At 38.5% G+C, this 16294-nt stretch overlaps 1 protein-coding gene across 1 annotated transcript in view; it reads left to right on the forward strand.

Moving 5' to 3' along the window:
- NAV3 (neuron navigator 3) overlaps positions 1-16294 on the forward strand; it is a 261611-nt gene that overhangs the window by 132316 nt on the left and 113001 nt on the right. Inside the window, exons 9-10 of the mRNA XM_031047935.2 lie at positions 2227-2342; positions 15187-15295. Coding sequence (XP_030903795.1) covers positions 2227-2342; positions 15187-15295 — 225 coding nt within the window. The remainder of the gene's footprint in view (positions 1-2226; positions 2343-15186; positions 15296-16294) is intronic.

The raw sequence follows: 16294 nt of genomic DNA on the forward strand, positions 1-16294 counted from the left end.
AGGACAATCTAGATCATTGTATTTTATGTTACCTATCCTCATTCACTAGATGAAGAATCAGTGCAAATATTGGGTATAGGTGAGCAATGGGAGTCCAGACCACTTCATCCTTTTCTGATGATAGATGTCCAAATAAACAGGAATGGATCCCTTTTAGGAGACTTCGTTCTTAGAAGACTTACATATAAGGCTCTTGGTCATTCAGGGAGAGGTTTGCACCACCCTCCTAGCTTGATGCAATGATTGATGGCTGATATACAATCAGGAAGGCAATACCATAGGGCCAGAAGAACAGGCAGAAAGGATCTCTCTTTGTTTCTAAGCAGAGATGGAATCATGTAAACTCCTTATATATTTTGTGGAGAATGCTAGAAATACTTGAACTGCACCCACCTAGCTGGGTGCTTTTCCTACAAAACTGAAAGCAACCTACTCTTTCTCACTGTTCCTCTTGAAAGCCAGCTTCAACCCCAATGGCTTCATGATTTGGGTTTAACAAAAAAAGATTTGCCTTTACCATTGTTATAAGTGCCTTTTTTCTGATATGTGCTTTTAGGTTGATAGTTTGCCATGGCTGATCCAGCTCTAAGTCTCGGCACTCAACCCAGACTGGAGGACTCATGAGCACTCATGGCCTCTGAAAGTGGCTTTCAGTTAAAGTAGACATACCCCTCATTCATTCTGATGATTTGAAACAATATGGGAAAGCAGGCAGGACTGTGGAATTTCAGTCTGTGTTCATTTCAGAGGGATAGAGTAAGCTTTTTTTTTGCTTAAGACACTGTGCTCAAGCACCAAATGTAGAATTGTTCAAGGTCAGTCAACCATATTTAACCTTGCAACACCTGCTCTGCTTGTGTTTCCAATGTTTTACAGAGAGAAATAGTAGACAAGAACAGAATAGAGTGGTTGCTCATTTCCAGCATCCTAAAAGTACAGAAGTTATTAAGGATGACACTGCATCAGATCACACATCATTTACATTTCTGTTTCTCTATAAGTAGAGTCAGAGTTAAATTATTCTAATCAAAGGATTCCACCACAACAGTACTTGTCCCATTGTACTTATGTCTGCTCCCTCAGTTACTGTATGAATTACTTAAAAAATCCATTCAGTAGGTAACTTGGAAGAAAATGTTAATTGGAAAGTTATTTCATAAAATAAGTTGACATAAAATTATTTTGAGGGATGAGTCACTGTTTTTATCAGTTATATTTATAAAATATGCATTCATCACAGAGTTAAATATTTGTGTTTAGAGTACAGTTGGAAACACTTTATGGTAAATTTTGAGAACTGAGCTATAAATGCGACATTTTAATATTAGGGTGTAATTATTTCAGTAGTCTTAAGAAATGCAAAAATTGAGTGTGCTGTTCATGTCGGGAAAGCTGGATAAACTTAAACTCCAAGTGAAGAATTTTTCCATTTTATTTCAAAAAGTGGCTAGTATATCTGTACATGTGTTCTTTCACTGTATACAAATGTGGTACATACTGCTATTTAATGGCATCCTAGTTCAATAGTTCTTGTGTAAAACAGATGCTAACAGCAGTTCCTTAAGAAAAGACAATAGTTGTGATCTATTTTGTATTATAATCCACACATTTGTGTATTTCTTGCTATTAATCATTATGCAACAGCAAATAACTGTGTTCAACAAAGGGTACCCATTATAATTTATCAATGATATCCACAGAATTATACCATCAAAGAAAACATGGGCTATTTGTTAGCAAGTTAGTGGAAAAACTTGAATTATCCCATTTCCACAGAGTTATATAAGGGGCATTATCAAAAGAAGCTGCACATAGATTTAAATATCTAGGCCAGATTTCCATTCCAGCCTTGAATAAGCTTCTTCCCACATGGCCTTTCTTGCTTAATATTTCAGCAATTACAAGTTTTCATTTCCCTTATATATGTGACAAACAATTAAAATGGATTCTACTTATATCCAATTGACTCTCTTGCAGAGAAAATGTGAGGAAACAAAATGGCTCCAAATTTCTCAGCATTAACTGAGTTGTTTCTGAAAAGATACAGAGAGAGTTCCCAGTTGCTTGCAGATTTTTGTAGCTGGAATCAAACTATCACAGTAAGAATGTGACGTTCATGATATTTTCATCATGGAGTCATGCAATTCTAGATGGAGAGGAAAGTAAGGTTTGTTTCCATTAATACATGAAGGATAGATAATAACCAGACTTCTTCCTTAATTACAGAACTCTCTCAGAAAATGACAGTACCTCTTTACCACCTGCTGACTCCTGCACCAGTCCTACTAAAATGGATTTGTCGTTCAGTAAGACTGCCAAACAGTGCCTAGAGGAGATATCTGGTGAGTAACAATAAGTCAGGAGAAGCCTGTTAACCTATTTACATCTGTTTCTTACCAGGAGCTTTGCAATGGGTCGAAAAAATACTTCTGACCTCTATTCATGAGTGGTATTAAATATGCAGAAAATTTGGGTCATACACAGTGCTTCAAATTGCACAGTTCTCGTATCTGAAATGGCTCATTTTGTTCAGATACCCTCTTCATCATTATGCAGAAACTGATCTGTCATGAGTTAGAGTTTCAAATAAATATTATTTTTTAGTCATACTGAATGTTCCAAGAGGAGCAATGGAAAGTAGATACCAGAATGTTTGATACTGCCCCATTTAAGATCATCAAATTCAATTGCAACATCGGAACTGAGACATAAATTACAAAGATATATTTTGCTTCTATAAGTGAATCTATATGCAGCAAATGGGCAAATTCTTACATTGTACCTAACTTTAAGCTACTGCTAGACCTAAGCTGCTAATGATTTTGTTCTGGAAATCCTATGTAAACCTGAAGTAAAATCCCTATTAGGTTACAAATGTGAGGGGATTTTTTTTTATTTACTCATATTGGTACAATCCTTTTGAAGTCAACAGAGCCATGGTGGTTTACATCAGCCAAAGATCTGGTCATAACTCTGTCTATGGATGCAAAAAGTGAAGTGTGTCGCAGATGACTTTCTCATCAGGACGGCAGGGTTGTGTGGGAGTACTTTCAAAGGGGCTCTTTACCAGAGCAGTTTTGTTGGGGCTTGGGGTTTTGTTTTTATTCTTTTTTTGTTGTTTCTGGTTGTGGGGATTTTTTTATTAATGTCTTTACTGTTATTTGCATTTTTACAAGAATAAAAGGGGAAATCCCGTCCTACGTGATTCACCTGTAGTTTTGCCCTTTTACTCCAAATTTTTAACATTCAAATGAATTTGTAATGAGTCACAGAGACTAATCTGACACATCAGTCTAAAATTATCTCCACCAGAAGGGAAATCAGATGCCCACCTTTTGTGGGACTGTCTTGGCATTTAGCTGACTCATACTGAAATTGAGATTTTGTCCTTGTTTGTCTCAATCCCTTTGGAAGTTTTCTAAGTCTAGCATTCCTTAATTGCTCAGCCAGCTTTTGTGAGAAATATGTCACTCTGAAATGGATGAACATGCATTCCCTGGAGGCAACACATGCCTGTTAATGTAAAAAAAATATTTTTAATTAATCCAGAAAAAAAGACTCATTGGTCTTGCATATAGAAAGGCTATAATTAAAACACTTATTCAAATCAAAAGACGATCCATGGAACTATCCACAGAGGTGCTAAAAATAACAGATTGATTCAGTACCTGCTGAACTGATCAAATGCGATACCATGTCTTCCGGCCTTTTACTGTTACGAACAGAAAAGGAGCAGCATCAAAAAGAAGAAAATGGCATAAAGGGCACTGGACATCAGAGAGATTTCTAATCTTATTATTGAGACTCTGGCATTAGCAGTTGACTGATAGAACAGGCAACAAAGCAGAACCACTGAGAAAACGTTGTCAGTGGTTTGTTGTTTACAGAGGAAAACACATGTATCACCCATAATTGGCTGTTAGCAGAAAAAAAGAATTAATGGATCAAGTATTACAATTGTGAATAAGTAATTGTCTGCATTGGTGAACCATCACCAAGTCATTGGTGATTCTGTCACTTGTGAGCCTGCATGAAAAAAACCTTATGTGGTGGCTGTTCAGGGGAGTATTCCATGATGGATTAGCTATAAGAAAGAACAAATGCATTCTATTACTTAGATACATCTTCATTCTACTATGAACAAGGGATTATACCAGTAGCAGGAAGGAGATATGCAAGGGTTACTTCCTTGATTTGGTCACATGTATTCAGGGTGTTAAGAGATACATCCAGCATTTCTTTTGCTCTGATACTGTCTTTTTCCTGAGATCTTTCACTGCTGCTGTGGATGGGCAACATTTTTATACTATCTTGAGTTTCTTTGCACCTTGGTAACCAAACACACTAGCACAGTATACTGTTACAGAGTAAGGATCAATAAGGATCACACAAGGGACTAAGCATTTGTGGAAACCACTAAATCTTATAGGAGTGCATTCATAAACTGCTGTTGCACCATTATTGTGTTTCTGGGGCAGAATATTTACAACTAAGGCTACCAAGCTCAGGACTAAGGTATCTTAGCCCATGTCATTGTATAAACTGTTTCTCTACTTTCAGAATATTTACTCGCTCATCTTTGATATTGTCTCTTGACTGAAGTTTACTGCTCCCATAACCGGCCACGCAGATCATATCAGGGCTTCTGATCCACTTCAGGGCAAGATCAGCCAATCAGTCTTAAACTAATGCTGTAAGCAGAGCTGGTTCAAGACATCCCACAGTATAGGCAAAACTTGGATGCGGGAAGAATAGTTTTAAAGATTTGGAAGTGGTTGGTCAGGCACCATTCTCCTTGAGTGATTCAGGATTCCAAATCCAAGCTGATTTCCTTGCTTTGGTGGACAGTCATGGCTGTTTTCTGTGCCTAGCAGGACAGTTCACTCCCATTTGCTACTGCCTCAACATTGGTGATGGGGAAGTAGACAGGCAAAAAAAGAATCTGTAGGAGTAGTTTCCAGTTCTCCTCTGCTCTGTCTTCCTCCCTATTTCTAAGAGAGACGATTACCTTTAAATCCTCTCCTGTCTTCCTGCTCAGAGCTAATGAAAGGAGGGGGCAAAGTCAAAGTGCAAACCTCTTGTTTCCTGCCCACTCTTCTGCAAGCGATCACTTAGTGAGGGGAGAGTGAGATGGTGTGGCTGGGATGGATGCAGAAATGCAGCCCTGGTAAACTGAGCAACCTCTTTATTTTTAGCTTGTCCCCATAAATCTGCTGTCCTAGGTAATTTGCCTCTTGGTAGAGCTACTGTAAATCTGGGTTTCTTCACTGTTCCTCTGTCTCTGCTGGGAATTTGTTCCAGATGTGATCTGAAGTGCTTCAAGACTTTTTTTTCCTACACTTCTTTTTTTTTCTCACAATGTTCCAAAGTTCAGCCAGAGCAATCCCAGATGTTTTGATGGTGCATGTGCAGATCGGCAGTACAGCACATGCACAATAGTTGTAAGGCTTCCTGCACACCTTGGATCCCCTCTGCATGTACGGTGCCAGTGATGCCCGTACATATGCTGAATGAGTCCCAGATGCAGGCACAAGTCACCTGCTCAGTAGTTTTTGTGTGTTCTGCATACAGTAGACTCATGGCACATGTGGCATACAGATGTGTAGACTTCTGTCCAGGAAATCCCAAACAGAAATTTAGGAGTCCTGTTTTGCAGTCATGTATGAACACTCTTTCTTGCATGTACTTTATGTACCACTTGCCTCAACAAGACTACTCAGTATGTATGTTTCTGAAAAACTGGAGTTTAATGTTATAGACTATATATAGCTATATAGGATTTTAAAATGAGAATGAAAAGAAAGCCTACTAAAGTAATCCATGTGTTGCATGGTATGATTAAGAACAAGTTGTTCAGACTTTCTTACCTAGTATTTCTGCTTGTAGTAGCTGTGACATTTATTAGTCTGTGCTCAAGTTTATTGGAGAAAGATGCCGCTATGTTTATTTTTTAATGAAGCATTGTCAACTGTACATGTCAGTAACTACAAAGTATTATTTGATGAAATCTGTGATACTGTTTGGCTTTAACAAGTATTTACATGTTCAAAGAGCTTAACGCAAAGTGTTTGATTAAATAATTATTCATGAATTTACAAATATTGACTAATTATAAAAAATCTGAGGGATGAAGCAGAAATTAAAGTAGTTTTAAGTGTTACAGGCCAATATCAATGACAGCATTAGTATAAAAACATTCCTTTTTCAAGATTTTATGTTTACTGTGCTGAATATTTTGCTCTCTGAAAGAAAAAGTTAATAGGTTTGGAAATAGTTTACAATTTTATTTTTTTTAGGAAGAGGTTCATAATCTTATGCATTTGCAGTTCTATTAGATAATTCATCTGTAAGGCTCCAAACTGTGCACTGAGACTTCGAAGAAAGTCTTTTCTAAGAGCTAAATTTGCCCTTGATTATTAGTTCTTAAAATAATTTAATAACTCCTTTTATGAACTAGAGTAAAAATAAGATAATATGTTACACTGACTGTGATGGGTTGGGGAAGTTCCCTGCAGTGTTCTCGATTTAAATATATTCCTGTAGGGTGGGTAGAGGCTACATGGAACTGCAAGGTTAGTGGGGGAATAATGCTCTGTCATGACATTTGCTCTCCTCTGGTCTCATATTTTGTCTTTTTAGTTTAGAAAGAAGTATTTGCTTGTTGCCATATTTCATAATTTTAAAATGGAGGGATGAGTATTACAAAAATATTTTTTAATAAATAAAACTGAAAATTCTCCACATTGCAATTTTATGTATTGTCAAGTGACACCCTGCAGAGAATGTGATAAACGAGAAGGATAAATGCGCTGTTCTTCCTGCAGAACGCTTGGTCCAATATGTTCATATGTATCTTCTGTATCTGAAGATAATCACAATGCCCTGTCTACCAAGTGAGACAATTGGGTTAATGGCAGAAAAGTTCATATAGCCATGTAATTAGGTGCTGTAGTCTAGTGTTTGTACACATGAAGGCTGAATAGAGGTTGTGAGATCACTCTCAGTACCTCCATATCCCAGCATTTGACTGATTGTTTGTCATTGTGTTTTAAAGTATGTTCATCGTGGGCTAAAATCATTGCCCTTCCTATTAATTCAAAACATAGCAAGTGAGAATACTGTACCAATCTGAAAGTAAGCTAAGGTTTATAAACCACTGAGTGGGAAAAGAGTAAGGTTGTCCTTCATTTTGCAAATTCTCTATTGTTAACACAGCTCTATGAAGCCTTTCTAACAATCTCAGCAGCTTCCTCAGCTTTTCTGAGAATGCTGTTATAGCCACATGGTGCCAGAGCATGTGGGTAGTGCTGGAGCTCTGCCTCCTCAACCGAGGTCGTTCCAGCATCCACACCAGTGCACTGGGCTCTTAAGGCAGGCACCGGCATGTGCATGAGAGCTTTTAAAGGGCTCCTATGCCACTGCAACTGGCAGACCCTGGGAGTAAGCACAGCAGTCTTCCAGTTTGTTTCTGTGCTGAAGAAGTGGCAGACATTTAATACTTGGAACGATTTTGTACTTGGGCTGACAGAGTATTCTTCTTGTCTCCTCTGACTTCGTGGACTAGGTGGGAAGGGGAGTGGTATCTTCTCTTGTGGACCATGTCTTTCTAGGAATGTGTCAGTGATTTAATACAGAAAACCATCATTGTTTGACACTACTGAATATTTTTCTAGATTGCTTCTGTGTTTATGGGGGTTACCTACTTAAAAATGCATCTTTCCTTTAAAATGTCAAAGAAGTTTCCCTTCCCCCCCCCTTCTGTTTTTCTCTCTTATATCTTCAAAAAGTGTAAACTGAGCTGGTAAAAAGCAAGAAGTACACTGAGGCTTCTGTTAACATCTGTTTATTCATACAGGCAATCTGCAAACAGTCTGTAATTCTTAGGGTGGCATTTTTAAAGGTTACTTTCTTGTCACAGTTTCTCAGGTAGGGATTTGAAATGAGCATATTTGCACACCGACAAAAGCAGTATATTGGTATACAACAATGTTCATATTTATAGATTTCTACATAATGTGTTATGAAATTAATTGCCCCTAGACAAAATGTTTATATCTAAAAATTAGAATGAAATTCACCAATTTCTTTGTTCACCTGTCTATTATTTCTGAGACTGCTTTTTCTCTGTGAGAAAAGGTGTATTTAAATATGTCTTTTTTTCTCTCGTGACAATGTATTCAAAAACATTTAGAACTCGTGAACTTAGTTCAGACATGATACTGGTTTGTTTTTTTTTTTTTAAATACTATTCCATTGATAGGTTTTCTTAAGAAGATTGTGAAACAATGGTTTTATTACAGCTTTTTAATTCCATCCTAGCCTCTGAATCTCACAGAGCTGCAAACAAGATACATATATTTTAAGAAGAAATAATGAAATTAAGTATTTCCTTTTATAGATCACCTTACTGGTTAGGTACTGTTATGTTCCTATTTTTAGGTTCTTTACGATTTTAAATTAGATTTTCTTTATTTAGAGCAGAAATTGCAAGACTGAAAAGGTCCATTTGCAAATCTGCTTTTAGCTTCCTGCCCTGGAAGTAGCAGTGATAGGGAAGAAATAGTTTGTCATCCTTACCTTTCGGGGAGAAAAATAGGATTTGACTGTGAGCTAGGTCTGTTACTGTAGCATCCCATTCAGGTGAAGCTGTGTCTCAAAACCTGTGGTACTGTAAACTGAGCAGAGGCTTCTGTGTCTCCGGTTTAATTCACCAGGATGTTTGCTGCCATGGCAGCCAGCAGCATTCACTGCAGTAGCAGAGAAGAGTCATATATCTGGGAATGCAGGTTGAATACTAAAATGTAAGGAGGCTTGTGCAGAGCTTTGCTTCCGTGGTTAATTTTGGCTCTTTATTGAGCTCTGACGTGGAGGCTGTACTTGCAGTTCTGTGTCAGCCCATCTGAAGTGAAGAGCCGTGCACTGGGATCAGTCATGATCTGGTGAGAGGAGGGGGGAAAGCCCGAGACAGCACTTGTGCCTACTTTGGATTTCAGAAGGCAGCAGCTGTAGACAGAGATGCAGGCCCACTGCTCCAATGAGACTGGTGATTGGATGGAGAGGGAAAAACACAGTTGGCTTTTGGGATTACTTCTTTGCTGAAGCAGAGTGTTTGATCAACTCTCTTCTGCTTGAGAGAAATCTAAGTGAAAATGACTGTAAGTACTGCAGATTAATGTGACGGGAGACAAGTGGCTTAGCAGAGACAGCAGTGTAATTTTAAAGAAAATGACTGTGCCTGTCTAGTCGTTTCCAGTACGTACAATGCATGTTTGAGCTGTGCTTTTCATTGCAAGTGCAAATATATGCTACCTGGGATGTACAGCATGCAGTGCTGGAGGGATCACATCCCAGACCTTTCGGGAGAATTGAACTGCTGTCCATATCAGAAATATGAACTCTAACTGAAGTGAAGCTCCCAGCTGGAAAGATGCAGCGATCTGCTGAACTGTCAGTGTTTAAAGGCAAGGAGGTTAGAAGAGGGTGTGTTCGTCTTCAGAAGCAGAAGTCTCTAACCAATCTCACACTCATCAGTGAAGGGGAGAAGAGGCGATACTCATACAGGGAGAACTGGTTTGGAAATGCCTCCAAGTCCAGCCAGAGTTACCATCAACAGGAGGCAGAAGCTGGGTGCACAGGCTCCCTTTCTAGGGCACTCTCACGGTCAGTGCACTCTCTCTGCCACTCCAGCCTCACTGTACCCCAAGCATTTCAGGCGATAGCACCTTCTGGAAGCAGGACATCTAGGAGGTCCTCAGACTGGCATACAGGTGAAGGTTTTGAGATTGACAATGAGGACAGGGGAAAATCAGATGATGAAAATGCATCCTGCACATCCCATTTCCCCAGGAGGAACTGGGCAGAAGAGGAGGAGGAAGGCTGCTTGCGTGAAGGGACCGCACAGCTGGATGAAGATGTCATAATAACAATGCTTGGGGACCTAGAACAGGTCCTTTATACTGATATTTTAGGTAAGTTAACTTTGGCTTGACATCACGAAGGGCAGGAGGAGACACAAGTGTTAGCACCTATCTACATGGAGCACATTTTTTATCTTGACAGTGATTTCACGAGACAGAACTGTTTTCAGTTGCAACAGCATGCAAAAATAGGGTCCACCTATTTCTTCCTTGTTTGTTTACTCTAAAGACTATGAAATGAAGACAAATGTTTAAATCACTTTTGATGGGTGTATGGGCAGGAGCAGCCTGTGAATAATTGAGCATAGTTTGCTTAGCTGTTTGAAAAAATAAGTTGTAACATTTAAGAGCTATTAGTTTACTCATAAATATTTTAATTTTAATGATACTTGTTCTCATGAATTTAAAATTAAAATCTTGAATCCAAGGATTGGTTTGGATAGAAAATGTCTTGGCCTACCTCTGGTCCTGCTTCCCCCTTCCCACCCCGCTGGTAATTTCACCCCTATATGTGGAATTATGAGTATCAGGGTTTCATTTTAGTTTAAAAATCCAGTTTTTCTATATCAGTTCATGCCAGTGAGTATTTGAAGCCCACAACCATAGGTGCTTCAAAAGGCTTCTGTGTTACTGGCTTTACTTTTCATCTTTCAGCCCTTTTCATGAGTGCTCAAAGTGTTCATTTCCAAAGCTTTGTTCTTCAGCCAGCCAAATGGTTTAAGTGGCTGCTTGCTTTTCCAAGGTTATATAGCATGTGTCTAGCCTGGAGCCTCTTTGCTGGTGGATATGTTAGCCCTGATTAGGTTTAAACATTCAGGATAAAATTTTTGTTGTCTATGTAATGTAAAAAGCTATCATCTCAAAATAACAAAGAAATTAGAATTCTCTTTTTATGCATGCTTTTTATTCATAGAGTGTACCGGTATTCTAAAATGGGCTTCTCCTAGAGGTTAGAGGCTTGTTAGCAAAGGAAGTTGAGCTCTCCAGCTACCCCTGCTCATCTTCAGCTGTGTATAAACCTCAGTTTCCCCATCTGCAGTGTAAAATTGGTACTTTCCTTTGTGAATGCAGTTATTGTCTGAGGGTGGATACTTCTCTGGAGAGCCGCTTATTATTTGTAAATCTTTTTATTAAAATCTAACAATTAATGGAATTATCATTCTCCCATTTATCTGCTTTGGGCTGTAATTACATGTGCAAAAGTACTGAAATTATTATGAATAGTATTATTAAATGTGCAATAATGGGTGAGCTTCAGAAAAGTGAGTGTAAAAGTTTAACAAAGGTATTTAGTGATTTCTGTAAAATGTTTATTTTGATTTCCTGTGTACATATCTCATACAATGAAAGAAATTAATGTGTTCTCTAAAAATTTATTGAGGGAACCTGTAATGGTTCACTGTTTATAGGCAATAAACTGGGGACAGTCTTTTGGAGTACTCATTTTTAGCATAAGTAAGCTACAAGTGATTTGAGGAGATTATATTTCATGTGGATCAATAAAATATTTGCATCAGACTTTCTTGTAAGCAAAACAGGATTTTGACAGAAAGTTTCAGGGTATGCTGTTTTAGTCTTATCCCAGGCCTATCCAGGAAATAGAATGGTTCTTCTTGAGTGGACAGACCAGAATCACTTGAGAGAACAAGCCAGGGAGCACTTTTGATATGTTAGGTCACTCAAATCCGAATAGCCTCTATGATGGCAGTGGGCCATCATAAGTGGGCCAATAAGCAACAAGGTGCCTGGGAGAGTCTGCACTCCCTTTGGACCCATACCTTGTGTCCAGGCCCTGCTGTGATAAGCACTGTAGTGTCTCTTCTAGGAGGCACAGTATAGCTAACTTTCAGGAAAAAAAAAACCTCATCCATCATCACTGTGTTCCTCCACACAGGAGGCTTGATGTAGCTGGGGAGCCACAGTGCTGACCTGAAAATCTAGGCAATGTCAGATGCAAGTTAGGTCTCAGGATCTTGCTCACAGTGCAGAAAATTTCTCAATCATAGCATTCAGCTGTTTATACTTTTTGACTTGTTCATCCATGGTACAGCATGAGTCCAGTGATACAGCCTTAAGGATGGAAAGAAAAAAGAGCAATTATTTTTAAGGCACTTAATAACTACAGTTATGAGGATTTTGTATGTTGTACTATGTAATACAGTAAGATCATCAACCTCCAGTTGAAGCTTTTTTTAGGAAAAAAAATAAAAGAGGTGGAAAGGTTTTGAAATTACCCGTTGTGCCACTGAAGATCAAAAGAGATTAAACCTCAAACTTTTCACCTCTCCAGGATAGAATAACAGCACTTTTTAGGTTATAATTTGTCTGAAAATGAAATATTCTTCATAAAAACTTACTTGGGCAGTTTGCCATGTATATGTACCTTTTTTTTTTTTGAATTGCAATTATACCTTAAGGCTTTGTTATGCTCTTTACTGTACAATGTATATTAGAAAAGACAGTTGCTGTCATTTTTGCTGCAAGAATTCCTGGTGTTAACATTCAGCAAAGGACAAATGACAAGGATAAACAAAGAAGGAAAAGGGCAAAGGCAGTGAACATATGAATTATATTCAGTTCCTCAAATAAATATAAAGGCAAAGTATTGTTTTGTGTTTAATTCTGCTTGCTTACATCCTGGAATTTGTCTTTCTGTGTATAGCAGAAAATTGTCTTATACCAACAAGCTACTCTTTCACCTCTGGTTTGAGGCAGGGCAAGTAACATACAGGTCCTGGGTCTTTCCCATATAGGTATTGTAGCAGGAATAGAATGTGCTCCTAGAAGTGAATTTGAGTGCATTTGGCAGATGGAGGGTGGGAGTAAAGGGTCAGGAGGAGAAGCAAAGAGCAGTGACAGTGAGAAACTGAGTGCACACAGGCAACTGCCTGGGAACTGGCTGGGCTTTCAACAGCAGGTTCAGGACTTTATGGTCTCCATCTTAGCCTTGGCACGAGCCATTTTTCCTCACAGGAATCTCCAGGATGGTGCAGAAACATCTGCAAACAGTACATGGAATCCATATGTCCTTTGATTAGCCTGTATGCCCATGCCTTGCCTCCACCCTCTCAGGTGTTGAGCACATTGTCAGTTCCATGGTGCCAACCAGAGATTTAGGGACTATATTATCATTAAATCACTGAAGAATTTAACTGTAAAGATAAAACAAACAAGCAAACAGCAGTTCCTGAAGGACTGTTTGGCTGCAGCAAAGAGGACAGCAGACAGCCGGAGCAGAGTAGATGGGAAAACCTCAAACTGGCATTGCTGTGAAAGCTAGCTTGACACAGCCACAACTGCTGGGTCCATTGGCTAGTACCGTTTGCCTGTCAGGGAAGAAATAAAGGTATATGGAATGTATCTGGAGTAATTTCTTTTCATTTAATGCCAGGAGTTGGGATTTTTACTTATCTGCCTGTGGAATGTTTGGATGATAGGACCAGGGCTACAGAAGAGGGTACAGTAGCAATTCAGTTTGTCAATGAGCTCAAAGGCTTCATCCTTTAGTCAAAACACAAGGAGCTTAAGTGAACCACTGCTCAAATATGATTTGCTTCTGCATGTTCTCCCTTATATTTGAAATAAATGTTATTGTATATGTTAACCCAATGCTTTCTGTAAACCAATGTTAAACCCATACTTGTAGTTCTGCTGCAAGTCAGCCTGTTTCCTATGCCTTCAAACAGATACTATATTGAGATCTACTGTACCAGAATATTTTCAGTAGGACTTCTTTCTTGTTTTGCTTTACTGCTCCAGAACTCTTTGTTAAATATAATTTTTCATTGTTTCCTGACCCGTGTTGAATATTCCCCAATTCTCTGTCCTGTGCAACTTTTCTTGAAAGCTCTACATTAGTGTCTCTTCCTTCCTTTTTTCACAATTTTTATAACCTGCAAAGGATATCATCTTTGTTTTATTTTTTTTCCCTCCTCAAGCATCTATCTGGGTTTTGGTTTTTTTTTTCAACTTAGCTGTCATACCATGCTTTTCATCAGAGAAATCACCATTGTTGAATTTATATCTTGTATAAATTCACACACAAACCTGGGAGGGGAAAGGGTGGCAACAGAATGAGAAATACAGCAACACTCTGCTTGCGTTTTTTACAATTTACAAATAGGGAATATCATAGTCTGTCTGGTATTTTGACTCTGCTTGCACTTCTGATCTTGTTTTTTTTTTGTGTGATTTTGAGTTTAAATTCCCCAGACTGTTAAATGAATTCAAAGATGAAACAGTTTCTTGATGTCATGAGGATTACAAAATTAGATTAAAAGCTTGCTCTGGCTGAGAATATTGAAATTTAGAGTTAAATATTAGCGATAATTTAAGTGGTTGAACAATATAATTCTTGATGGTAACATTTTCAGAGTGAGAAATAAAATTGACTGAAGGTGAAGTATGACATGAAATTTATCATTAATGGAGTCACGACTTTTGGAGCTTACTTTGAGGCTTATTATATTTTCCTTTCGTAACCCATGATATGTAACTTTTTTGTTTTTCCTTCTTGGGGATGGGAGGGTATGTTAATCATCTGAAGTAAACATTATTCATGATGTTCCAGGTGAAGTTCTGCAGGCTTCACTTTTCAAGATACCAGTCTAGCTTTTCACAGTGGATCCCTGAAGGCTCTTAAAATCTGTAGTCGTATAAATGACACATGTACTTAAAGGCTTTGGGTTTTTATCCCATGAAGAACACTTGGATTTTTTTATATATATCTAAAAAATGAATAATCTCCCCCTTCAGGAAATCATTACAGTTCAGGAAGGGTGCTTTATTAAGTGCCTGACTTAAACAATACTTTGAAATAGCCTGGATGTTAAGTGCATACTGAAGAGTTGTAACAGTCATCACAATTCTTTCCAGACACAGATTTACTGTGGCTTTTTTTCTCAACCAAGTCATGTAAAATGTCAAAGAGGAAAAAGGGGATGTGTAATGTATCAAGTGGTCTGGGCCTGCATTGTGCCTTCATTACAGAGCATAAAAATCCCAACACTCTAAATCTGAGTTTCATTAATAGATTTGAGCCCTAACAGGGATAGTTTGGTGGGTTTTTTACATACCACATGTTATTTATAAGTGTGTGTGTGTGTTTTATTTCTGAAAGGATGAGGTTCTATTCTTTAAAACATTTAAGGGACAGACCTCTTTACAATCATATGCATGAATTCTCAGCTGTGTATTCATTTGTGCACTTTATTCAACCTTATAACTCATGTGTGCTAAAAGTTGTCCTGGTATTGCTCTTTTCTCTCAGGGGAAGACCCTGAAACAAGAAGAATGAGAACTGTAAAGAACATAGCAGACCTGAGACAGAATTTGGAAGAAACTATGTCCAGCCTTAGAGGGACGCAGATAAGCCACAGGTATACTGGTTTTGTGTTGATTGCTCTTGGACTGTGGAATAGTATTACTAGTTGCTGAATGAAGACTTGCAAAGGAAAATTAATCCTGTCACTAACCATACTGTTTGCTAGACTGCCTCAACAACTTAAATGTGACTAATATATTTTACTGACAAAGTATCTTATGAAGTCATTCACAAAGATGGTTATTGTTTCATATACATCTTCTTAGAAGCCTATACAACTTTTTTAGGTTATTTTATAAATAGCGGTTATAGAATCAGCATTCTTTAAGTTGAAAAAGACCCTTAAGTTCATCAAGCCCAACCAATAACCCAACACTGCCAAATCCACCACTAAACTGTGTACCTCAGTGCCACATTTACATGTCTTTAAAATACCTCTAGGGATGGCAACTCAACCAATTCCCTGGGCAGCCTGTTCCAATGCTCAACAGCCCTCTGGGAAGTGTTTCCTAATATCCCATCTAAACCTCCCCTGGTGCAACTTAATGCATTTCCTCTTGTCCTAATAATTGCTACTTGGGAGAAGAGACTGACACCCACTTCTCTCCATCCTCTTTTCACATAAAGAGCAATATGGTCTCCCCTGAGCCTCCTTTTCTCCATCTTAAAGAACCGCAGTTCCCTCAGCCATTCCTCATAAAACTTGTTCTCTAGACCCTTCACCAGTTTCATTGTCTTTCTCTGGACCCACTCCAGCACCCCTATGTCTTTCTTGTAGTGAGAGTCCTAAAAATGAACACAGTATTTGAGATGCAGCTTCACCAGAGCCAAGTACTTAGGGACAAACACTTCCCTACTCCTGCTGTACACACTATTTCTGATACAAGCCAGAATACTGTTGGCTTTCTTGCCTGCCTGACGCAGGCTGGCTCATGTTCAGCTGTCAACCAACACCTTTTCCACCAAGCAGCTTTCCATCCACTCTTCCCCAAGACTGTGGCATTGCATGGGGTTGTTGTGACCCAAGTGCAAGATCCAGAACTGAGCCTTGTTG

Source organism: Melopsittacus undulatus, chromosome 5 (genome assembly GCF_012275295.1).
Source record: "Melopsittacus undulatus isolate bMelUnd1 chromosome 5, bMelUnd1.mat.Z, whole genome shotgun sequence".
Lineage (NCBI taxonomy): Eukaryota > Metazoa > Chordata > Aves > Psittaciformes > Psittaculidae > Melopsittacus > Melopsittacus undulatus.